Source organism: Pimephales promelas, chromosome 1 (assembly GCF_988280905.1).
Source record: "Pimephales promelas chromosome 1, fPimPro1.hap1.1, whole genome shotgun sequence".
Classification (NCBI taxonomy): Eukaryota; Metazoa; Chordata; class Actinopteri; order Cypriniformes; family Leuciscidae; genus Pimephales; species Pimephales promelas.
The window spans coordinates 6,732,241-6,759,012 of record NC_142769.1 but is presented as its reverse complement, the minus strand read 5'-3'; the positions used below and the strand labels follow the sequence as shown (position 1 = coordinate 6,759,012).

General features: G+C 38.2%; 1 protein-coding gene across 2 annotated transcripts; it reads right to left on the bottom strand.

Moving 5' to 3' along the window:
* Nucleotides 1-5,873: 5,873 nt before the first annotated feature.
* Nucleotides 5,874-25,407, bottom strand: znf821 (zinc finger protein 821). Of its 2 annotated transcripts, none has more exons than XM_039669889.2 (7): nucleotides 24,944-25,407; nucleotides 17,642-17,773; nucleotides 17,335-17,447; nucleotides 14,825-14,923; nucleotides 12,868-13,031; nucleotides 8,135-12,779; nucleotides 5,874-7,344 (listed from the first exon to the last, which is right to left on the bottom strand). In XM_039669889.2, exons 2-6 carry the CDS (start codon nucleotides 17,724-17,726, stop codon nucleotides 12,002-12,004), a joined length of 1,239 nt encoding a protein of 412 aa, XP_039525823.1. In that variant the 5' UTR covers nucleotides 17,727-17,773; nucleotides 24,944-25,407; the 3' UTR covers nucleotides 5,874-7,344; nucleotides 8,135-12,001. The 2 variants fall into 2 exon arrangements, with proteins under 2 accessions (XP_039525823.1, XP_039525822.1); XM_039669888.2 differs by having other exon boundaries at nucleotides 24,957-25,407.
* Between the last annotated feature and the right edge of the window lie 1,365 nt (nucleotides 25,408-26,772).

The following is a 26,772-nucleotide window of genomic DNA, read 5'->3' as shown; positions in this document are numbered from 1 at the left end:
AGTAGAGACTCAGTCAGCATCTGATGCGTAATGCAGTTTCAATACTCTCACCAGTTTGTCTGTGGTGTGCTGCGTTTCAAGAAACGATTCGATGTAGTTGCACATTCTGTATTTCCTCTAGTAATCCGCAGGCTTGGTGACCTTTATGGTAGTAGTCAGTTAGGACTATGTCACTACCAAATCACATAACTTGAAGCGTATCTTGTGTCGCTAGTTTGGTGCTGTATTTTTTGTTTTTTTGTTTTTGTCAGCAATGGTGCACTGTTCTCTGTCTTCTCTAATGCACTGCCTTACCAGCCATCTCTCGTGGAGATGAAATCTCCCACATGCAGCCTTCATGGTGGAGATGGACTGAGTTCGCTTTCATTAAGAACTGAGCTACTATCCTGTGCGTGACTGTAACCAAGAAGAGTTGACGCTATGTTTGTGCCTTCCCAATGTCTTAACTTTACTATGGTCTGTCTTATTAAGCTCTGTCCTCTGGGAGATTTGCTTGTCTCCACTTTGCTCTTACTGTCTTCACATGTCGTATATCAATCTTGCTGGCTTTAAAATCATTCCGTACTGTTGAGGGCATTTTTGATCCTATCTATACTGCAACGTCAACCTTTCTGCCTGAAACTTCATGGCATGCCAATCAAATACCTACAATTATAAAAATATTACGATAGAAAATGAGCAATGAAGTGCTGCACTGATGACATTTTTGTAGGTCAACCTGGAAGTTAGCTTCACCCTGTTTCCCTCAACAAAACCCAGCGGATTAGTGTAGAAAATAAGATTGTTTTAGGGTTGTGAAACGATTAATCGCGATTAATCGCATCCAAGATAAAAGAGTGTGTTTACATAATATATGTGGGTGTAGTGTGTATAATTATTTTGTATATATAAATACACACACATATGCTTGTATATATTTAAGAAAAATTTGCATGTATATACTTTATATATATTTACACCAAATTAATATTATACATGAATATAAATATTTGATACATTAGTAACACATTTTTCTTAAATATATATATATATATACATGCATGTGTGTGTATTTAAATATATACAAAAAAATTATACACACTACACACACATTATGTAAACACAAACTTTTATTTTGGTTGCGATTAATCGCGATTAATCGTTTCACAGCCCTAGATTGTTTTGATGTATGATTCATCATGATAATATTCACAAATGAACACAACGTTTATGAATTTTGAAGCATAAATACAGTCCTCAGAAGTAAAGGCAAAATGTAGGCCATAAACGATCAACACCACGGTCGCATGACGTCAACGTCACCGTCATTAAAGGTGTAGTTCACTTTTGAAAAAACTTTTGCTGATAATTTACTCACCCCCATGTCATCCAAGATGTCCATGTCTTTCTTTCTTCAGTCGAAAAGAAATTAAGGTTTTTGATGAAAACATTCCAGGATTTTTCTCCATATAATTGACTTCAATGGGAACCAAACGGTTCAAGGTCCAAAAGAAACTTTCAGTGCAAACTGTTGAAAGGGCTTTAAACGATTCCTGGCGATGAATAAGGGTCTTATCAAGCGAAACAATCGCTCATTTAATAAATAAATAACAAAGTTTAAGTTTTATAAGCTCAAATGCTCGCCTTGCTGTGATGCTCGTTCGTGACTCTCCTGTTCAAACTCGTTCATCAAAATGAACGAATCTTTTTCTGAGTCAATTCATTCGCTTCGTTCGATCGTTGAATGAACAAAATGACTGAAAAAGATTCGTTCATTTTGATGAACGAGTTCGAACAGGAGAGTCACGAACGAGCATCACAGAACAGAGCAAGACGAGCATTTGAGCTTATAAAACTTGAACTTTGTTATTTATTTATTAAATGAGTGATCGTTTCGCTTGATAAGACCCTTATTCATCGTCTGTAATCGTTTAAAGCCCTTTGAAGCTGCACTGAAACTGTCTTTTGGACCTTGAACCGTTTGGTTCCCAATGAAGTCCATTATATGGAGTAAAATCCTGGATTGTTTTCATCAAAAATCTTAATTTCTTTCCAAAAAAAGAAAGTCATGGACATCTTGGTTGACATAGGGATGAGTAAATTATCAGCAAAGGTTTTTTCAAAAGTGAACTACTCCTTTAAGTGTCCGACAACTTTCAGTCTTTTTTTTATTATTATTCCTTAATTTAGAATAGTTTGCAAAACCATAATTATAAACACAACAAGGTTGTGAACATGGACAAATGTGTAGATGAGGTTACCTGTTCGGCTGAGGATGTTCAATGTCCCCGACAACCTCTGCAATCCCATTAAGCCACTTGTTATCAACCACATTTTACAAGAGGGTGTTACTAATGTATTTTATGTTATAAAACAAAACATGAAAATATCTTGAACTTGTGTTAACTACAGACTATTTTTAGGCTTTTAACCAAAAAAAATTCAGGTTTATGGAAGTTGGGAGTGCTAAAATGTTAACCCGTTTCCAGGTTTTGGACAGCAAAAATGTCATCCCTACAACTCTATATAGTTTAGCTATTGCCGAAAGATCAACGTGGGGGGTGGGAATCTGTAAATTGTGACATTGTAAAGCTGTGATCTTATCATTTGACGTTGCATATTCAATGGTAACAGCACAGAAGGTTTAAGCTTGAGCTACATTCCTGCGCTTCTGCATTTCCTTCTCTCTATGAATGTGAGAGAATTAATCCAATCATGTCCTTTATACCTCGCTTTTGCATATATATTGAGTACAGCATTGATTAAAGCATCTCATCTCCTTATAAAGAATAGGATGCCTGCACACTAGACAAAAACAGAGGGTTTCATGGGTAGAAATGCATTCTTAATGAGGAAAGAGTTGGATTAGTTGAAATAAAATGGGATATTTTTTTTTTTTTTTTTTTTTTTTGAGTACGAAGCACAATCAGACCAGCCTGCAACAGTGTGTGTTGCATTTCAGATTCAGGTTTTGGTCACATGGCAGATTGTCATTTTCACAACACTGGCGTTTTTCCTTTTATCGATGATGATTTTCATATTCCCCATTGAAATCAAAGGAGATATTTCTGGTGTGTAGACGCCCTATTCTTCGCTCTGAAACTGTGTTGTTCTTCCATAGAGCCTCACCTAATCATGTAACATAGACGTTTGTCACTTTGATGCAATGAAATGTTCTGCACTTATTTCCCCTCACCTATAGTGTTATTGTAAATGTTTCGCCATTATATTGAATCGTTCGAAACCACGTAAAACAATCATCCGACGTTTTTATGCTTGTACAGATATGAATATATGTTTTGTATAATATTAGCTTGTCAATAACGCCTTAAGATGTGCATTGTTCGTAAACGATGCGTACAAGTGACTCCCGCTCGATTTCAGTTCTAGTCGTTTTGACCGTGGACAACTCTGGTGTAATGTGGCTCGGGTTGCTCACTGACCACAATTAGTGACCTTGCACTTCCTGATTGTAAGATGATCTTTTTTTTGGACTAGCTCATAATGTGTATCTTAGTTGAACACAATGCAAGCTTAATAAAATTCACAATTATTACTTTATTTATATTTTGCTCTTGTTAGTAAATCAGAAGTGAAGTCAAAACTGATGCCTTGCACTGATTCCAGCTCAGAAACATTTCTTAGTAAGCGGTCCTTTTTAGAGAAAATGTGTAATGTTTGAATCTTACGAAACCGAATTTCACTCATTTTGCATAAACTACTAATTTCTTTTGATTTTGGTGTGAAAACCCCCAATTTCTTTTATTTTCTTTTATTTTTTTTATAATCAGAAAATCCTCATTAAAGTGGTTTGAGGAAGGGAGTGAAAACTAGTAGAAAACAAGAATCCCTGCAGATATACATATAGTTTGGGCTAAGAGTCCTAGGAAATCTTTTTCAGTCGTCCGTTTAATTTCCCTGTTGACATCCGGGTAAAAATGCGGAGCTTAAAGGAGTAGTTCACTTTTTATAAAAAAACCTTTGGCTGATAATTTACTCACCCCCATGTCATCCAAGATGTCCAAGTCTTTCTTTCTTCAGTCGAAAAGAAATTAAGGTTTTTAATGAAAACATTCCAGGATTTTTCTCCATATAATGGACTTCAATGGGAACCAAACGGTTCAAAGTCCAAATGAGAGTTTCAGTGCAGCTTCAAAGTGCTTTAAACGATTCCAGATGATGAATAAAGGTCTTATCAAGTGAAACGAACGGCCATTTCAAAAATAAATAAAAAAGTTTCAGTTTTATAAGCACAAATGCACGCCTTGACTCTCCTGCTCGAACTCGTTCATCAAAATGAACAAATCGTTTTTCGAGTCATGACTCGAAGGGTCCTAGATAAGACCCCTATTCATCGTCTGGTGTCGTTTGAAGCTGCACTGAAACTCTCATTTGGACCTTGAAGCGTTTGGTTCCCAATAAAGTCCATTATAAGGAGAAAATCCTGGAATGTTTCCGTCAAAAACCTTAATTTCTTTCCGACTGAAGAAAGACAGACGTGGACATCTTGGATGACATGGGGTGAGTAAATTATCAGCAAAAGTTTTTTTTTTTAAAGTGAACTACTCCTTTAATAGTTTGTGAAGTGTGTAAACGGCTGAACCCCCTCGAGAATAAACCGTCAGGGTTTTTTATATCAGTAACATTTCAGTGACTTGTAATTGTATCATTGCTTCAAATTGTTTGTGATGATTGATTTTATTTTCTGTATATATTGTTTTGGAAGGCTTTATGAACCTAACACATGGCAGTTTTTTGTAAATCCCAGACAGATCTCGATGGCACGGCAGGCCAGAGTCAGTAATGTCGGCTGAAATCAGGTTTCTAACGGTTTTAAATGAATCCTTATACTCTCAAATTTAACAATGTACTTTTTGGCACTAAGTGACACTGCTTTTTATGTGATGTGTGACCAGTTTTAAATGAGATGGCATCTGTTTAATGCATAAAAATCTGCGAAATATATGCAATGATGTATGTGTTATATTCAATCCTCAAGTATAATCCAGGTTGTATAAACTTTGTATAGTACGTTTTAATATCGTATGGCCGTACACCCGTACCAATATGTATTAATTCTTCTCAGAAGCCTTAGAGTCGTCTACCCAAAGTGCTCCCTTAGCCTACCCTACACCTACCTGAACTTTACAAAGCATTAATAACTATATTTTGTTGCGTTTTTATTTGTACCCTTTTTTTGAATAAAATAGATTTGTACTGTATATTTGTATCTCTCTGTGAACTACTTAGGGCTGTTTTGTTTTTATGTTTTCCTGTTTTAATTCTATGTAAGGACACAAAGATATTGTATTTTTATTGTTACAGCTAACTTCTTGGAAACATTGCATTTATCATGTTTGTTAAGTAAACGCAATATAATATATATATATATATATCTATATAATATTAACATGCTGGCTTGACGTCTGTTTTTCTTGCGTTCCATTCGATTAGTAAATTGTAATACATTTTAAAAAGGGTTGGAAAAGTGCATTGATGCATCTGATGAATCCGGTGCATCAATAGAGTTTAATAATAGACTGATTACAATGATATCCAATGTAGTATGCATTATTATTATTTTTTAATCTGAATACAAACTTTTGAGTCTGTGAATGTACAATTGCTCTTGGTTTTCTTTAAAAAAATGTTTAAAGATTACTGAATCAAACCATGTTGTGATGAAATTCCAGATGAAATGCAAATATTTTAATGGGGTCTAATAGTGTAGTAGTGAAAATGATAATGCATTTTGCTTTTTTGATGTCTATTTTCCCCACATTATCAGCACGCCCATTTATGAATACCACATTTCCAATATGCTCTCGGATGTTTTAATCTCACTTGACGTGTGCACATTTTATTTTTTAGGAGAGAAAGACAGAAACAAACTCTTAGCAGTAAAGTCAATGTTTATTCCACATTCTGTTCCTGCTTTAATGATGAGCTTTCAATCTGTTAACCTAATAACAGAGCATGGCTTTCTGAATAGGACAGGATTTGGCGTTGTTGTGACCAGTGCTATTCTTGTCACTTTATAAGGTTTCAGTCATTTTGGCCTTTTAGAGAGTTGTAAACATTATCATGAAACTATCTAGATTGGAGAAAAAAAGGCAAGTAATTACTGGACTCCAATCCTTAATGAATAAATGCATTAACATGTAGTTTATAACATGCAAGTTCATTGCCATTGCCAGGGGTTCACTGACTTGTATGCACAAATATGTCAAAGAAAGCATGTCAAATGGTTATGCATGCCACTAAAATATAGTTTAGAAATAATGCAGACTAAATAGGGTTAATGTTTGAAAATACTCTTTTTATAATTTATCCTCAAAATAGACAAAGGATCCTCTCTACATCTCATTCAACAGAGAATCGTTAGATTTTCTCATTGCATTGGGATGTTTTTTCTCAACTTTGATGCTACTGTATGATATAAATAATGAATTTCAGGGAATTTGCCATAAAAATTGCATTGTTCTTCCTGAATGTGCATACATTAACTCGATTAAATGAAAACCAAACTATGGATGGATCTCATGGTCGAGGATTACGGACTTGACTGTCAAGAGTATAGCCTGAGGTTTGTGATCTGGAGCATTTGAGTCCATTTACTTTCATATCAACTGCATAGTAGTAATACAAAGTTTCTTGAGTACAGCTCTCAATTGCATAGTGATGCTTCATCACATGTACATTAAATCCATTTCTTTTCCTTAAGGAACCAATAACGTGGGACCAGAATCCAGTCGCCTTCAACCGTGTGGAAAAGCTCAGCTGCTTCACTTTGAACAGTAGAGGTATCTCTAAAGATGGTAATGATAACATTGTGAATTTAAAACACTGGAATGTGCATCATTCAATGTAATAATAAATAAATTGTAATAAGAATGAAATATAAGACATACATATCATACACAGTCTACCCTGTTTCCAAGAGGTACTTCCAGATGTACAGTGGTACGTTTTAACACGACTGACTCTTCCGGCTCAATGAAACACTAGCTTAAAGGTGATGTGTGTAATGTTCTCCCAACTTTGTGCAGAGTGGTTCTCAAACTGTGGTTGCGACTTTAGTCAAAAAGACCTAAATAAATAAATTATAAGATGCACCAACATTGAATTAATCAAATAATTAACATTTATTTTAAGATAAGTCTTAAATGATAAACGTGTCCGTGTACATAAGCGTTTGGTCTAATTTCTTGGCAAGCAAACAGTTGGCTCATTTAAGTTTATTAGCTAAAAGTTTCAGTCCTTTCCATAAAATAAGAACAGCCTTCTGGAAAATGTATCGAACTGCGGCTCAAGACAGAATCAGTGAAAAGGACATTGAATAAGATCCCTGTTCTTTTCCTTTCACTCTTAAAGGGTTAGTTCACCCAAAAATGAAAATTCTGTCAGTAATTACTCACCCTCATGTTGTTCCAACCCCGTAAGACATTCGTTCATCTTCGGAACACAAATTAAGATATTTAAGATATTAAGATCGCTCCTGAATACAGTCCATAGGCTTCTTGAGGGACTGGCTCTTGCTGTCCCCGAAAAGTCATTAAAGACATCGTTAAAATAGTCCAAGTGACTACAGGGGCTCAATCTTAAGTTTATCAAACGACGAGAACACTTTTGTGCGCAAAAAAACCAACAAAAATAACGACTTTATTTCAACTATTCACTTCCTTCTCTATGCGCCTCTAGTCAGTCAACGTAGTGTGATAGCGTAGAGCTACGTCACACGTAGGCTCACTATTGGCCAACGCTGGTCATGTGTGTGTGATGCGTGTGACGTACAATAACAGAAGCTTACGCTATTAAACTAGTAACCTGACTCACGCAGAGGGAGAAATAAACGAATAGTTGAAATATAGTCGTTATTTTTGTTGTTTTTTTGCGCACAAAAGTGTTCTCGTCGTTTGATAAACTTAAGATTGAGCCCCTGTAGTCACTTGGACTATTTTAACGATGTCTTTAATGACTTTTCGTGGACAGCAAGAGCCAGTCCCTCAAGAAGCCTATGGACTGTATGCAGGAGCGATCTTAATATCTTAAATATCTTAATTTGTGTTCCGAAGATGAACGAAGGTCTTACGGGGTTGTAACAACATGGGGGTGAGTAAATACTGACAGAATTTTCATTTTTGGGTGAACTAACCCTTTAAGGCCAATTTATATTTCTGCGTCGAGGGTACGCCGTGGTGTACGGCACATAGATGACGCCGTCGTGAGCATTTATACTTCTCCGTTCAGGTCTTGGTTGCTCTGCAGTACTGCTCCGAAACGCTAGTTGGCGGCAGAGGGTTTTAATGTTCCACTGTGTTTAGATTCCTCGCGGCTAGGTTACTACAAGCAATGGCGACTGAAAGAGAGCGGACCATGTTGGAGTTGGAGCTTATTGAGGTGGAAAAAAACAGTTCATTTTAGTGAAATTACTAAATCTAAAAGGCAGAAATGAGAGAAGACGTCGGAGGAGATGGTTCGTGCGGAAATGCGCAGGACGATATACGATGCTACCAAGCCGACCAATCACAGATCTTGCGGTCCGCGTTGTCGTAACGTGTAGTTACGTTTTTGAGGAGGTGCGTGTCAGGCTACGGCAAAGAGTAAGCGTTATGGTAGCCTACGCGTCTGTACGTACTGCGCGCACCCTACGCATAAGTATAAATTGGCCTTGAAAACGTTTGAGAAACACTGCTGTAAACTAGGGGTGTAACTGTACACAAAAATCACGGTTCGGTACGTACCTCGGTTTTAAAGTCACGGTTCGGTACGTTTTCGATACAGCAGAAAGAAAGGAATGCCAGAGAAATTTCCTATTTGTTAAGAGAAAAAAATGTTTTTAAGTAAGTTTAAGTTTTTCCACATCTTAACTTTCAGGTTTATAAATGGGGGTCATCTTTGAAGGATGAGCAAATAATGTTTTGGTCATCACATTAAAAATAACATTTAAATATATTTATTTATATAATATTTGATTTTTGAAGTGCTGGAAAAGGATGTGTGAAGTACTTGAAAGTATTTCACTATTTATTTCACAATTTAAGTATTTTACTATTTAAGCATTTCACAAACTGGTTACAGTTAGTGTTACTATATTAAATCCATGGTGAATGTTGCTGGTCTGTGGATGGATGCAAGGTATTACTAGTTCATTCGCGGCACAATGTTTCTCTGTTAGCGCTGTTTGTTGATCTAATAGAGATCTACGGTTAATAACGGAGAAATGTGAATGCTTCTCACTAGATCTCGCAGCGATGTTATTACTTATCGAGATCGGCTCGCGCACAGATGTTGCTGGTCCGAACTGATAAACGATCCGTGCAGCACATAATGAGTAGCGCAGTTTCGTTCCGCTTGCCATTTGATGTTGCGCAACGTTGTGGTGGCTGCGCCAGCGTGAATTTTGTCGGCAGGAAAAATGGTCCAAGGAATCGTTCGGTTTGTATGCGTACCGAAGCGAAACGGTTCAATACGAATACATGTACCGTTACACCCCTACTGTAAACACTGGCTCTGTGGCGCTTTTGCTCTGTTTGTAGGGAGTTACGTGTTAACCTTTTGGATCGGTTTGAAATTTGGGGTGGGAGTACAATGGAAGACAGGGGGCAAAGAAATTACACACTTCACCTTTAAATTAGAGTGAAACATTTTGTAATGTGTATTTACCTTGTTATTTCCATTTTTAGCATACACATGCAGCATTATCACTGCTTCATATACGAGGGATTTATCTCTGGAAGTTTTCGTCCTGATCGTTTCGTTGTACATGCATTCGCTAAACCTTTACATCATTGCACATCTCATAAAAATAGCACACAATCATTTAAATCAATCAAATATAAAACCAAAGCACAACTTTCCAGTGACAAAGGCAACTTTTTTTTTAATTTGTACACTACTTGTGTTGCCATTAAGATCGACCACACACTAAGTGCCTCACCATTAACAACAAGCATTCCCAGGTCCAATTCAGGACGACATGACTTTAAAGAGGTAAAATACACATTATACAGTACAGTGACAGCAGCAGAGGGCAGAGACTGGTTGGTTGGTTGGTTAGTTGAGATGTAATGCAGTTATGTAAAATCCTTATCGACATTTTGGCTCAGGTGAGGAGTTTGCAGTCTGAATAAGAGAAAAAAAGGCCAATGTGACCAGTAAAAGTGTGTATAAGGTAGTATCTGATCTGAGACATTTATGATGATAATGAAGAATTAGGAATAGGAGGTCTCCTGCTCCTCTGTTCTCAGGCTGTGAGGATGCCGATGATCCACACCATCCCTGAGTTCCTAGCAAAAAAACAACCCGTGTAGCATTGTGATAAGGTATAAAGCCTTTGGGAGGTCAGAGAAGTGTGTCTGAATGTGCTTCAGTTATTAACAGTACATCCACAGAGATGGACGCCTCCTTTTGAAAAGGACAACATCTCCAATAGAGGTTTTCCCAAACGGCACCCTCACCTCTTGGAGTGTGCACGCAAATAGTCCGGGTGCACTCAACTAAAGGGTGCAATATTGGTGGCAAAGGTGGCATCCTTGTAAATCTTGATAAATGGGACACCATATGGTCTCGTGGAAACAAAACCGTGTAACGAAAGACAAGGAGACCACAAGCCCACAGATTTCACCATTTGGATGAGTGGCATTTAAATAAAGTGTTGTGGTTTCAGCAAACATGTAGGGCAATGATAATAGTAGGGGTGTCCAATCCTACTCCAGGAGAGCCACCATCATCTCTAATCTGCTCCAACACACCTCTCTGGAGGTTTCAAGTAACGCTGAATGCCGCGATTAGGTGGTTCAGGTGTGTTTAATTTAGGGTTGTGGATGAACTCCACCAGGAAGGTAGTCCTCCAGGAGTAGGTTTGGACTCTCCTGGACTTTAGTAGGGGTTGTAATAGGGAACGTTGAGTCAGTGTGTGTGGTCCTGCACGGCCCCTGTGGTACCGGTCAAGGCCACAGGTGTGACTAGGCCATGCAAAGAGCCCATGGCGAGGTAGTTGGTTCTGTGAATATGAGCTAGTAGTGACCCAATCTAGGGTCCTGGGAGATGAGCCATAGTTGCAGGTAAACTCCAACCTTTTAGATGGGCAAATTCGAACCGTAGGCTGAGTGTGGAGTGTGGCTACACGTCTCACTCCTGTCACTGTAGGTCCGTGTGCAAACAGAGAACCTCCTTGTGGAAAGGCCTCACTGCTCTGAAGAAAGATGGCTGAGAGTCTGAGCCTTAAAGTAAGTAGACAAATCTTGCTTACATGCTTACAGACAGGGAAACATGTTTGCCTTGTTTCACTTCTGTTAATATAACTTCAGTTAATTGTGTAAATCAATTTATGTTACATAAATCCACAAAGGGTCGTTCACACTGACAGCAAATAAATTTCGTACGAGGAGGTCAGCAAGTCGCCATACTGTTGGCTGCTAGAGGGCGTTCTACTTGACTGGTGGTGATGGTAATGGACTCCAGTGCCTCGGCCCCATTTTTCCGATGGGAACATCATCTCGGCCTTATTTCAAAGTTTCACTGAAGTCATAGCTAAAGGGATGAGGCGGGTTCTCAAAAATGTCATCATAGTCTCCTAAACATTGCTGAACACTGGTTTTAAGGAGGTTTATTTCTTCTTGCTCTTGATTACCGTAACCCGCCACCCTCGGGGGTTCAGTGCAATTGCCTGCCCTCGTCTGTCCAGTAGAACCACTTCTGTACTGCAATATCCAGTGGTTTCAGGCAGCGAATCATGTGAGCATCTCTGTCTACACTCCCAGTGGTAGTCGCCACGTGTTGCTGAAGTTGAAACTATGCTCAACATTGTTGCTTTGGAACTCGCGTTGCATCGAATCTCTCGTCGAAAATGAATGACATCTGGTACCTACATCACTTCAAATGGCTGTCAGGGTGAGCGCCTCCTTGAAACTGCAAGAGCATAACATTCTCATCACAGTTCTAGTCAAGCTAGTTATTCTTTTAAAAATGCCAAGATCTTCTCAAATGCCGGTTTGAGAGATGTTTGGACCTGTGCTTGTTAGGGAAGCTTCATAAACAGTCCATTGTCCATGGAGGGGACAGACATGGGGAAGGAAAACTGGAATAGATTCATGTCAGCTGTAAGCGCAGCCATTGCAGCAGGATCATGCTCAATCTGGGTTCTCAGCGATGGGTCGATCTTCTCCAAGCGCCGCTTTAGCCTCTTAGCCTCCCTCTCGCGGATTAGCCGTGCCTGCCTCTTCTCGGGTGTCTCGTTGGCCCGTTTGAGTCGCATGGCCTCCCGGTCACGCTGTAGACGACGTGAGCGCTGTTCATCGGTCTCCTGCATCCTTTGCATCCGCTTTGCCTCGCGGTCTCGTAAGCGGCGCACCTCCCGCTCCTCCGGGGTCTCGCATGCCCTCTTGGTCTTCTTGGCCGTTCGCTCGCGTTCCAGCCGCTGCATCCGCATCTCTATGGGCTCGCTCTTCCTACGCATTGCCCATTTCCTCATGGATGGCGACTGGGCATCCACAAGCTGTTGGTAGGCTACGCAGCTGTTGCAGACCAGCAAAACTCCAGCTGGGTACACAGGCATAGGGTTCATGAGGTCTGGAAGAGGTGGAAGGCCTGTGCTGGAAGGACTGAGGCTGTCAGACAGTGAGGGAAGAGGAGGTGCAGATGGGAGAAGTCCATCTGGCAATGAGGTCAGTACAGTACCAGGATTTGTGCTAGGGTTAGCCATAGGGCTTCTAGGTAGAGAGTTGGACATGGCACAGGCCTCACCCTCACTGTTGATCTCTATACTGCTTGTGTCAAGGAATTCCTTCAACTTTCCCCTACAATTTCAGAGCAGGAAACTGTTAAGATATATTTTTTTTTTTGAAAACAATGAAGCATCCTGATAAAATCATGTCTTGAGCTGACCTGTTGAAGTTGTTGGTGTCTGTGAAGCGAGCCCCACACACTGCACAGTTGGACAGACGGTCCTCTGAATGGATGAGAAGATGGCGGCCAAGAGAGCCTGGAGAACTGAGAGCTCGTCCACAAACAGGACAGATATAACTCTTACTGCTACCCACAGCTGTGTGCTGGTCACAGAAAATAAGACAAGAAATTTTATAAATTCTTCTCAACTTAAAGGAGTAGTTCACTTTTAAAAAAAAACTTTTGCTGATAATTTACTCACCCCTATGTCATCCAAGATATCCATGTCATTCTTTCTTCAGTCGAAAAGAAATTAAGGTTTTTGATGAAAACATTCCAGCATTTTACTCCATATAATGGACTTCAATGGAAACCAAACGGTTTAAGGTCCAAAAGACAGTTTCAGTGCAAACTTCAAACTGTTCACAGTGCTTTAAACGATTTCAGACAATGAATAAGGGTCTTATCAAGCGAAACGATCGCTCATTTTAAAAAATAAGTAACAAAGTTTAAGTTTTATGAGCTCAAATGCTTATCTTGCTCTGCACTATGATGCTATGTACTATGATTGTGACTCTCCTGTTCAAACTCGTTTATCACTATGAACAAATCTTTTTTCGTGTCATTTGGTTCATTAAACAAACAAAAATGAACGAGTTGACTCGAGAAAAGATTCGTTCATTTTGATGAACGAGTTCGAACAGGAGAGTCACAAATGCGCATCACAGAACAGAGCAAGGTGACCATTTGAGCATTTTTTTTTTTTTAATGAGGGATCGTTTCGCTTGATAAGATCGAAATATTCATCGTCTGAATTCGTTTATAGCCCATTGAACAGTTTGCACTGAAACTGTCTTTTGGACCTTGAATTGTTTGGTGCCCAGGAAAGTGCATTATATGGAGAAAAATCCTGGAATGTTTATCAAAAACCTTAATTTATTTTCGACTAAAGAAAGAATGACATGGATATATTGGATGACATGGGGGTTGAGTAAATTATCAGCAAAGGTTTTTTCAAAAGTGAACAACTCCTTTAAAGAAACAGTCCAAAAATGAAAATGGTCATCCATTAAATCTCATGTTGTTCCAAACTCATTTGACATTCTTTCTTTCTGGCAATTTTAAATAATGTACTGGTCATTTTTCAAGCATTTACAATGGGTATTAGAGTTTTCAAGCTTCAAAAATGGCCAAAAGTAGCATTAACTTATCATTTAAGGTAGTCTCTATCCATCATAAATGGTTTGAAAAGAGTGATCAGTACTTTATTCAAAATTTCTCCTTAAGGAAGAAAATACGTTAGAATGACATAAGAATTATTTGAAAAAATTGCTTAAGGCTATTAGGGCAGATTTTTTATAGGACAGATTTTTGCTCTGATTTGCAGTCTGGAGAAGCTAATGCTAGTTGCAGAAAGTCCGAGTCAGTCTGCAAATTTCATAGTCATAGTTGACAGATTTCACAGACGATCACATAGTGTAGGATTGGCAGTTTTGGCACAGACTTTTTTTTAGCTGGATTCCATCCAGTCAGAAGACAATCAATGTTTGATGTGGAGTCAATTTTAGAACTCGTATTGTTTTTATTTGTCAAGGATCTTGTCAATGTCAATTTTATTTCGATAGCACTATTAATCACAACCATGGTTGTCCAATGTGCTTCCAAGTATTTTGTTTGTTCAGGAAAAACTACCAACGTCTGATAGTATGATCTTCAGTCATTTAGTGTATGAAGCCCGGTGTTTGTTTGTTACCATATACAAAGTCAACAAGTGTTCAGATTTTAAAAGTTGTGTATTATATTTCAGCATTTAGATGTGCTTCACAATCGGCATGTAATTGACAAGCTCCAAATGCAGTTTGAGTGATCTGATAAACAAAATGTTTTTGGCTAAACATGGTTTTTAATACTGGGTCTTAACCGTCTTAAATATACTAGAGGCTTCAGTAATCCTCACCTGGTAGACATGTGCGATGAGCTGATCTGGGCTACTGAACTCCAGGGAACAAAGCGGACAAGCAAAAATTCCTCCCTGGTCTGTCCCCTCCTCGCTCTCCTGTCAGACATAATGAACCAACAAAACAGTTAAAAGTCAATGTACTGTCATATTTTAAATAGTATGATGTGAAGTGACAGCTGATAATGACTGTAGCTGCAGATGACGGATGCAGCACTGGTGTGGTGTGGCAGACAAATGGATCCATAAGCATTTGTGACTCATTCCAACTGTCACTTATACTGGGTTGCTATAGAGCCATGAGTCACCCTATAAAAATATACCCTTAAAGATGTGGTGGTGAAGAATTTTTAATGTTCTACACCTCAAAATGTACGTAAATGTAAATACAATGACAATCATATAGACCCCGCCACTTTTTAGTGCTGCGCTCATTGTGTCCGTTCTTCCAGTTTGTATTGTAAGTATAGCCCGACCGATAAAGGATTTTGAAGGCCGATACCGATACAAATATTTGATGGTTTTAAAATCCGATATACCGATATATCGGCCGATATTATTATTATTATTTTTTATTTCAGAAACGCGTAACAAAATATTAACAGATTTCCCTAACATTAGTTATTTATGAGTTTTAACTAAAATAATATGATCATGCATTTTAAATGGTAAATGGTAAATGAACTGCATTTATATAGCGCCTTCATAGACCTAATGGCCACCAAAGCGCTTTACATTTTGCCTCACATTCACCCATTCATACACTCATTCACACACCGACGGCGGTGTCAGCCATGCAAGGCGCCAGCCAGCTCGTCGGGAGCAGCTGGGGTTAGGTGTCTTGCTCATGGACACCTCGACACTTGGTCAGGTGGAACCGAGGATTGAACCACCAACCTTTCGGTTCATGGACAACCCACATGAACCACTGAGCCACTGCCGCCCCTGATTTTAAAAAGAAATTTGTATGAAATTTGCAAAATATATATAAGTTCTGATAAATAAAATAATAATTAGTCCCTACATTGCCTTATAAGCTACCTTATAATTACAATGTCAGCTTGCTTATCCCTTTACCTGCACTTTTTAAATTCTTTCCATCAAGCTACATCAAACCATTTTCAATGATCAGTTGCTGCCTGCCTTCTAAAACCTACTATTTAGCGATTCTAATCTAAATCCATTACAGAACGACAGTCTGCAACGCACACTTGGCGTCGTTGGATTTCACACACGTTTAAAAGAAAAGCTAACTTTCATGCACAAGATACGTTTGATACTTTTTCTCTATGTCTAAATGTTCACTCCTCGCAAGACTAACTTACATTTTACAATGCAGGGACTGTAACAGATATGCTAGTTAGTGTAGAGTGCCCCCTGGAGGACAAACTATACAACTCCAACATTCATGACATGGTTGAAGCGTGATTCGTCCGTTTTTATTTTATTTTTGAAATATTCATTTATCGGCATTATAACTGCCGATACCGATATTTTAGAAAATGCCTAATATCGGCCGATAATATCGGCCTGCTGATAAATCGGTCTGGCTCTAGCATGAAGGTAAGATCTTAGGGATTAATGAATGAACTGCTAGTTTTAAAATATTCCTACTGGCGTTTATGACATCCGCTTCAAACATTAATAATGATAACTTTTGTTAACTCTACAAGTAAATCCACTTCACCAGCCAATTACTCTTCGACAGCGATGCCATAGAAATATACAGAGCTACCGCAAACACTGAAGTTCAAAGAAAATTCTAAAGATGGCTGGACGCTTGTTTCTCTGACGCATAAGGTCTATACCATACCTTTTCATAAAATTAAAATGTCTGGATTTCAGGGTGTAAATCTGTTACAAATCTAAAATTTCATCATTTTCAACAGTATAAAGATGTCAAATTAACACTTAAGTGGCTTAAAAACAACAAATAAAAAAGACACTCTCTTAATTCAAAGCTCTTAACTCAATCTAGTCAGAATCTATGGGAATTTGAAAATACGAATCTTATGAGTATAAGTCTCTAGGAAGTATAGACCACAAAAATCCAGAGAAATAGAATATATATATATATATATATATATATATATATATATATATATATATATATATGCATTAAATGTAACTATTTTAATGGCAAATGACAAATTTACACGTTCAGTACATTACCTTGATGTATACAATTATTATAGTAGGCCAAAATCACATATGAAAAGCATGCAAGGCTGGTCATGTTTCCCCAATTTTTTTTGAAAATGAATTAAAATAATAATAATTATATATATATATATTTCTTTTTTTTTATTTAGGACTTTTTGCAAATTAAATTGCAAATCAATAAAATAAGACTGGTCAAGGCTGAACAGTTTTGTGAGGCTCTTTACAGTGAATAAAGTGAGTTGTCTATGAAAAAGCTGGTCATGCAAATCATGTGATAAAGTGATAAAACAAGAAGAATGTAAGATAATCACTAAGTCTACTTTATACATTAAACGCGCATAACTCACCTCCTTGACTTCATCCTGTAGTACAAGGCCATGGCCTCTCTTATTACTCATCATGCTGTAATCAGCAGAGGCATTTGAGGAGTCATCCTTATCAAAATCACTATCACAGTCATCTGGCAGTATAGGGAAAAAAAAGTTAGATCACATTATCGACGGCGCCATCACAGGTCACCTTGCTTTTGTTTTCCAAGTTTCAACACTGAACAGAACAATCACAATTGTCTTCCTAGATTTTTAATATTTTCTGAGCAGTAAGCAAATATATAAATACATTCACAGATAGCTGTCGTGAAGCCATGTAGCTCACCACTTGTGCTGTCTTGCTCTTCAGGTTCCTGTGAGTTGTTGCTATGGCATTCGCCGTCTTCAATGAAGTCATCTCTAGCGTCCATCTCAAAAGCGTGCTGAGGGCCGGACAACCCAGTCGTGTGAAAAGGCCCTGTGAGTGAAACAACACAGTCACTGAGAATACCACGATATATATATATACTGTATAACTAGTTTTTGAGTGGTGCTTGCCAGTACAAAACACTTGGCATTGTTATGCAGTTGCTAAGGTATTTTGAGTGTTTTTAGTATATTTCTGGGTGGTTGCTAGGGTGTTGCTTACAGGCCCATGTTAAAAGATCCTAGTTGCACCCAGGAAGTCTCTATGATATTCGAATCTCAAGTCCCTTCACTGTAAGTCTGTAGAATTGTTTGTCTTTTTAATGCCATAAATATAGATTTAATTTTTATTTGAAATATCATTCATGACTGTAGCACAAATAGTGTGGGACAATTTACATGCAGAGCATTAATACTTAAAGGGATATTTCACCCTAAAATGAAACTGTCATTCCAAAGTTTTGGAGCACAAAAGACATTTTTAGAGTAAGGAAACAGCCATAAGGGATCATGAACGGGTTGTATGACACATTTGCTTCAAACATTTTTGAGATTTTGGAAATGTCTAACTCTGATTTGATCAGAGAGCAACACAAGGAGGCTATAGTGTGTGCGACTTTTGGACAAAAGTGGTTTCTCAAGCTTTTCAAGAACAGCAGAATTATTGCAATGTTACTTCTTTCAATCTTCCCATCCACTCACATCTGTGACTCATCGTTTTCTATAATGAACATCATCAAGAACTAGGATAGAAACTCCTGGTTTCTATCCTGTACACTGTGCATCGTGATCAGTGTCTCATAATTGCTACAACAGAATATATCCCTAACATCAGGTATTGCTTCGTTCATTTCGTTCGTTGAATGAACCAAATGACACGAAAAAAGATTCGTTCATTTTGATAAACGAGTTCGAACAGGAGAGTCACGAACGCGCATCACAGAACAGAGCAAGGCGACCATTTGAGCTTATAAAACTTACTTTGTTTTTTTTTAAATGAGCGATCGTTTCGCTTGATAAGACTCTTATTCATCGTCTGGAATCGTTTAAAGCCCTTTGAACAGTTTGCACTGAAACTTTCATTTGGACCTTGAACCGTTTGGTTACCAGTAAAGTCCATTATATGGAGAAAAATCCTGGAATGTTTTCATCAAAAACCTTAATTTCTTTTCGACTGAAGAAAGAAAGACATGGACATCTTGGATGACATGGGGGTGAGTAAATTATCAGCAACTACTCCTTTAAGAATGCCTTTATAATGCATTATAAATACAGGCTTCATAGAAAGTGTTACCAAAAAGAATCCTAGATGCAGTGTTGCAACCCATCAAAAAGGCTGAATCTGATTAATTTTCAATGAAAAGACTGTATATCAACAACAAGGGCAACTACCGTGTACAGAACAATAGTTGATGCTGCATTATTAACGCATTACATACAAGCACACTCCACCTCACGCTCACCAACCCCCACGTTACACGCTGAACCCACAACATACACTGCAGTCCCAGAGGAAAGCAGAGCCTGCATCTCCTGCGCGGCGAGTCCGTGCCTCTAATGTGAGAATCATCTCCTCCAGAGCACTATACGCCCACATGGAGCTGCTTCCCACCCAGCATGCATCCCATTACTGCCATTCCACCAAACACCTTCTGCGAAGCCGCTTTATTGAGGAACATGAACGGCAACCGGCATACCAATAAAACCAGATTTGACTGTTTTCTGATGAAAATATGAGAAATGAGTGCAACATGCTACAGTGTTCAGAGAGGTTGACTCTAGATATGAATCAGATCCCTCCTTCAAATTATCTATGGGATATTTTTACCACCTTTTTTATTGTTCATCAGGCAAAAATTTTGTGTGATCTCTTATTTGAGGTAACATCAAAGCTGGGATAGTTCACCCAAAAATGAAAATACTGTCAGTAATTACTAGGGGTGTAACAATATATATCGTGCCACAATATATCACAATACAAAAATGCAAGAATATGTATCGTAGATAGTGACAATAATATGTATCGTGGATAGTCCCCCCAAAATAAAAATTTACTGTTTGGGAAAAAATTTAAGTTTTAGTGTAAGTACTACATTAAACTGCTGTATATAATGATTATAATGTATAATAATGCAATGGGGGAATATTTGTAGGTCCTGATAATGCTAAACGTCTGAGTAAAAAGTGGCCGACTTTATTTTAAATATATAGTCAGTGAAAAAGTGCAAGGATATTCATCTACAATAACTCTTTATTTTCAGCTTCAGAATCATGAATATTGTTATTCTGGTGTCACCATTGCCCTTGGGTTGTAAGCACCAAGTCCAAGCCTATTTATTTAAACCCACAATGTAATATCAAAGGTAGCATTTTAATCAAAAGTACATTTTTGGTTAACCTTTCACCATATGTCTTGGAGTATCGCAATAGTATCGTATTGTGAGTTCAGTATCGTGATATGTATCGAATCGTGACATGAGGGTCTCGTTACACCCCTAGTAATTACTCACCCTCATGTTGTTCAAACACCGTAAGACCTTCATTCATCTTTGGAACACAAATTGAGATATTTTTGATTAAATCTGAGAGCTGGATCACTCCTCCATCCATACTTGTCCATAGGCTTCTTGAGGGATCAAAACTGGCCGACCCAAAAGTTATGAAAGACATCGTTAAAACAGTCCGAGTGACTACAGTGGCTCAATCTTAAGTTTATCAAGCGACAATAATACTTTTTGTGCGCAAAAATAACGACTTTATTCAACTATTAATTTCCTTCTCTGTGGGCCTTGAGATTTTACTTGGTGAAACTACGCAAAGCTTCTAGGTTGTACGTCACACGTAGGCTCACTATTGGCCGACGCTGATCATGTGTGTGATGCTTGTGACGTACAACCTAGAAGCTTTGCGTAGTTTTTCATTTTCGGGTGAACTAATCCTTTAAGTTGTGAAATATTGACCTTAAAGGGATACTCCACTTTTTTTGGAAATAGGTTCATTTTACAACTCCCTCAGAGTTAAACAGTCGAGTTTTACCGGTTTCGAATCCATTCAGCCGATTTTCTGATATTTAGAAGAATATCTGTAACCAGACAGTTTCTGGTCTCATTGACTACCATAGTATATATTTTTCCTACTATGGAAGTCAACGAGACCAGAAACGTTACTGATTTTCTTGCTATAGACTTGCTGAAAAGATGGGTTTCAAACTAAATCTGGTGCGGTTCGACTAAAATATTATCTCGACACGCACCAATGACATAAACCAACCAACAACGGGACATGATGTCACAAGATGCGACCCTCAAGCACACCTGTTTTTCCCCATCACAGTTCAGTACAGGCATCAGACCCGCATCTCCTTGCAACAGATCTCAGTTTGTGACGGAGGGATTCCTGCCGCTGTTTCGACTCCTTTACGCAAGCATTGTTTTGGAAGTCCGGTACGTTCCGACGCAATACGTAATAAAAGCCAATCAATCAGGTTGTGAACATATCCATATGCCTTTAGATTCGGTGTTAAAATGGCAATGTGAACACTAAGCGAACCAGGACTAAATGTTTTTTTGGTCCGGACCAAGCGAACCGAACTACAAATTTGAACAAACCCTAAAATAAAAGTTCCAAAGGGTGTTTTTGCAGCAATGCCTTGATGAACAATTTTTGGGACCTGCAGAGCACCTTTCAGTGTAAGTGCCCGTACACACCGGGACGAATATCAGCGTGTGTTATTCGCCAGCGTTTTTCAACGGGTTTTTTGTTCACTCCCAAGCGATTTTTGCTGACGATGAGCCGAGTGAACATGCAAATTCATTCCCTGACATTAGATGATGCTTAACGTAAAACAGAAATAATAATAATAATAGTATACTATTACTATTATTACAGAAATACTAATATAAATTATATTATATAGCTCCGAGACCAGCAGTTCAACATTCATCTTGCCTTGCATCTTCCTCGTCTTCCAGCAGTGCAAATATCTTCTTTGCCGTTACATACTGTATGTGTGCACTGCTCAGTAAGACCGTTTTGTGTTTGAGCGCCCCCAAGTTGTGTTTTACTGTAACTTCAGAAGCTCCAAACTCGTGAGCAAAAGCGCCAATCTCATTGGTTGGATAGTTTATGATGCTGCGCGTCAAACCAAAAAAACGAACCAAGGCGTTTTAAAAAGGCGTTTTTCGCGTCGGTGTGCATACTCAAATTGGCGCCCTTTGTTTAGTCACGAGACCTTAAACGTCGGCCATTTTTTTCTTAGGTTTTAGGGTCTTCGTGGAACCACTGATGCCAATAAATCCAAAATCTTTGAATCCATCTTCTACTTTTGTGGAAAGTTGACTAAAGTTGTGTCGCTCGAGTTGTCTTCTCTGATACAGAGAATGGCGGCGAATACACTACCTGCAAGACATAGGCACATAGCCAGGCGAGCGTGAACGCGCATGACGTCACGGCCAGTCTCAGATTCGAGCCCGAATCCCTCTTTTTTTTTTTAACATTTGTTTATTGGTTTTTTCAGCGACATATCAAAATAAAGTGATAACAATTCGAGAATCAAAGCACGAATCCCTCTTATTTATTTTACTGTACAGGATTATAGAGGCGATCTCAGTGATCAGAGAAGGGCTCATTCAGCCCATCAGGCGATTGTTTAAGCATGTATGGGTTAGAAAACGGCTATTTTTAACATGAAATGTTGCGCAATGCACCTTTAAGTACCACTGAAGAAAGAAAGTCATATCTCATATAGGATTGGAACACCTTTAAGCTGAGTAAATAACAACTGAATTTTTAAGTATGAGCAATAGTAATAGTGAGGTGTTCCTTATTAAGGCAAGCGATATATTAGACCAAGTTCAACGAGGACTAGAATCGGGTTTTTCAAGTGTCGCCGTGCAGAACTTGAGGAAGCTTTATTCTATATTTGAGCTCAGATTTCATGAATGACTCCACCACATGTTGTTTTTCCATCTGAAAAACAATAGCTGCCATAGTTTACATCCACTAATCATTAAAGGAGGTTGTCAAGAGTTCCCTTCTTTCCAAGCATCCCCTGGACAGTTTCAAAGAGTGTTTGGGGGCATCTACAAGGACAGAAGATTTTGCATGAGAGATTTAAGCATTAAACTACGAAAGGCTACAACAGAGCGGCTTCACGCCAGTCCGCCCGTGATTGATGGAAGAGAGTTACCCATCCCCCACTGCCAGTTCTGTCTGTACATCTGTCTCTCCACCCTCCCTCCGTCTTCTCCCTTCCATCCACCCTCGCTCCCCCTCTGTGTGCCACTGTGATGTTATCTCAGAGTCTGTGTGTCTGTAGGCAGGAGGTGACGCAGTGTCTGTCTGAATCCAGACAAAGAGACAAACTCATCATCCAACAGACACATGAGAGAAAGGGTAAAGTCAGAGGAGGGGGGTGGGAACGAAACAGACAAACAGAGGCAAAACTTAACTCGGATACCAAACAATGAGAGCACTCCTGAATTCAAACCATCCCCTCGCACACTGTCTAGTTTGGTAGGGTTGAAGAATGGTCATTGACAGACATCAGATAAACCTAGACAACCAATTCAAGACTCACTTTGCCTAACTGACAAAAGCAAGGCATGATGGAAATGCAAGATCACTCATACATGTTCCCATGGAATGAAATTTCCCACATTTCCCCCAGTTTCTAGAACCAAGAATCAATTTGGGAGGGAAAAGACAAAGCATTATTTAGTGTAACGTTTCAGTCTTTCATCAGGTCTGAAAATCGAACAACAAATTGAACACAGCTGGAAACTAATATAAAAAGGGTTATTTATTGGCATCCATGGTTCCATAAAGAACCTTTAACATCCACAGAGACTTTCCATTGCAAAAAAAGTTCTTTATGGTGGGAACCAAAAAAAGTTATTCTATGGCATTGTTACATATGAAACCCCCCTTTCGGAACCCTTTTCCGAAGAGTTTATGGGTGGCCAAACTGTTTCCATATATTACCCAACTCTTTAGAATATTTAATTCTGATTTATTAAAAGTGGAATTCAGTAACATTTCTAAATAATGACAACTGTAACACTGGAAACCTGTTTCTTAGATAGCTATGCTTGTGTCCTGTCACAGCACTGTCTCTAAGTAAAGTAAAATAAGTAAACAAGGACAACAATTTTACTTTAAGGCAATAATAAAAAGTAATATTAATTTATTTTGTAATTAACTGTGTAATAAGAGATATAATGTACAGCTTGAGCGAATTACTGTATATTATTCTGGACATTTAAATATGTTTTATGTTGTACATTGCTACATGAGTTAACTTCTATACAACCACTGATAAAAAAAAGCATTTATTGAAACTAGGAAAGACGCACTCATCTTTATTTATTCAAGCAAGACAATTAATTCAGAAAGACACATATTATACAAATAATTTGTGTAGTAAATTAATAAGCTAGTTCTATCGAAACGATTAGGCTAGGCTAGTCACGATTAATCTCATCTAACAAAAATTTGTGTGTATTTAAATATATATTAGTGGTGTCAAATTGATTAATTGCTTCAAATTTAAAAATGTGTTTATGTGTGTGTGTATATATGCACAAACAGACACATATACACATGTATTTTTTAAACAAACTTTTATGTCAGATGTGATTAATCGCGATTAATCGATTTGACAGCACTAATTTAAACAAAATTCGGATAAAGTTCTGATGTTATCCAGGTGAAATCAGATATCAAACAGTAGGCCTACAGTAAAAAAGATTACAAACTTATTAAAAGCATATATAAAAAAGTGGTTGCAATATTTTCACAGGCGGTTTATATTTAAAGACTATTATTTAAGGTTATGTAGGTTTCACTATCTCTTCTCAATTTACATCACTGTGATATTATCAGAAGTGCGTGCATGTAAGGATATTGTCAGTACAGACACATCTTCAGGGTTCAGGTATAAGGCTATATTTAGTGAGGTTAATTTACACACAGTCTCTCGATTCGGTTTTACGCAAGCTGATATCGTGACCATGTTGTGATGATAGTGTGTGTGTGAACGCCTGGCCTCTGGCTGTTGTCCTCGTACAGTAAAATGCGGATGTAAGACTTCACCAAAGCAAACAACTCAATGCCACAGAGTATCACGAGGACTCGGGCTTCCCTACATGCTGGTCACTATCACCTCCAGGAGACAAAACGCCTGCTTTTGCACGAACTAGTAAATGAAAAGTGTTTACAATACCTGGGATACCTACAATTCACTTTGAAAGGGTTGGTCTGTTTTCGTCTTGACATATTATCCCCCACTCCCGGATGAAAAAAGTCGAATCTCTTCTCTGATCCGACTGATGTGTGAAGATGTTTCTACAATCCGAAGGGAAATGTTTTAAAGCAGACAACAATCCAGAAACAAAACACTCCGAGCGGACAGAACTGAGCACTAATCGGCTACATTGGCCAGCGCGATTAGGTTCATTTGACTAAAAGACAATCAAAGATCACTTCTGCGTAATCAGACATCTTGGTCTTGGTCGGCGATAAGAGCGTGTTCATGTCGATAGAGGTCGGTTTCCAAACATAAGAGATCGGGAAATATGTGAGGAGATGATGTGAAAGCCTGCGCCAATGTAGCCAGGCAAATACACTGCAGAGAATCTCCACCGACATGCATTTCAAGCGATGAGCTGAAGTGAGAAGAATGACTAATTTTATCATCTGCCTTCTCCTGCTCATGCGCGAAACACTGCGTTCCTACAGGGGGCGCTCTGTGGCTCACAAGCTATGCTCACAAGACTTACTCACCACCGATCAAATACATTGAAATCTCAGGACGTGTTTTGTTTATTTACAAACATTTGTACACTTATAAACATTATAATGTATATTTTCTAATGTCACCTGTTGGTATTAGCCTTTCATTTTTCGAATAAGCAGTGATTGGTTCATCCACAACAGCGCAGTCGCATGAGTTCATCTTCATCTTGGATCAGTAGGCTACAGTGAGAAAAGTAACATCCAAAGTGGCTGATACTGGCTTGTGGCTATAATATACAAACTATTAATTAACTATTAATTATAATAGAGATAACTTCTTTGCGCTTTTCTCCACCTCTTTTTTTCATCAATTTTGCAAATTTCCTTTCTGTTTTTTCATTTCTATGATTGTAAGCCGGTTTGGTTTCTAAAAGAAATAACGAGACGCATTTTGGGATACACGTTGATGTGGAGGACCATGCCGTTTTTCTTTATAGGCTACATAATGTGGCCTACTCGATTAAAACATCTATCTATCTATCTATCTATCTATCTATCTATCTATCTATCTATCTATCTATCTATCTATCTATCTATCTATGTTTCTATCTATCTATGTATGTATGTATGTATGTATGATCTATCTATCTATCTGTCTGTCTGTCTGTCTGTCTTTCTGTCAGTCCGTCCGTCCGTCCAGAATAATATAAATATTTTTATAGCCCATGCTTTGCCTGTACTACTTAGTCATTTTTAAACTCCCATAAAACTCCCAGACAAAACATTTTCTACACTTACAGATTAGATACAACTTTATGGACAGGTATTTGCATACCTTTTAGCCGAAAAAGAATAAAAAAGAACCACACTTTTTAACATGTAATTGATATTGGATATGTATTCAACAACAATACATCTCAGTCATGCATTTGCAATAATTTGGGATATAAAAGAGATATTTGATGGGGGTGTAACGTTATCCTCATGTCATGATTCGATATGTCATGATAGTGACCTTTTTACGATATTATTTTGATGGAATATATGGTAAAAGGTTAACAAAAAAATGTACTGGTGATTAAGATGCTAAATTTGGTATAACATTCGTTGTGGAAATGAATAGGCTTCCAATGCACAGGACGATGGTGACACCAGAACAAATATAGGCTATTAATGATCCTGAAGCTGAAAATACAGAATTATTTTAGATGAATGCTTACTCTGTCATTGATATATTTAAAATAATGTTGGCCTCTTTTTACTGGTAAGAGAAGACATTTGGCAAATATTCCTCCATTGTATTAAATTTTAATGTAC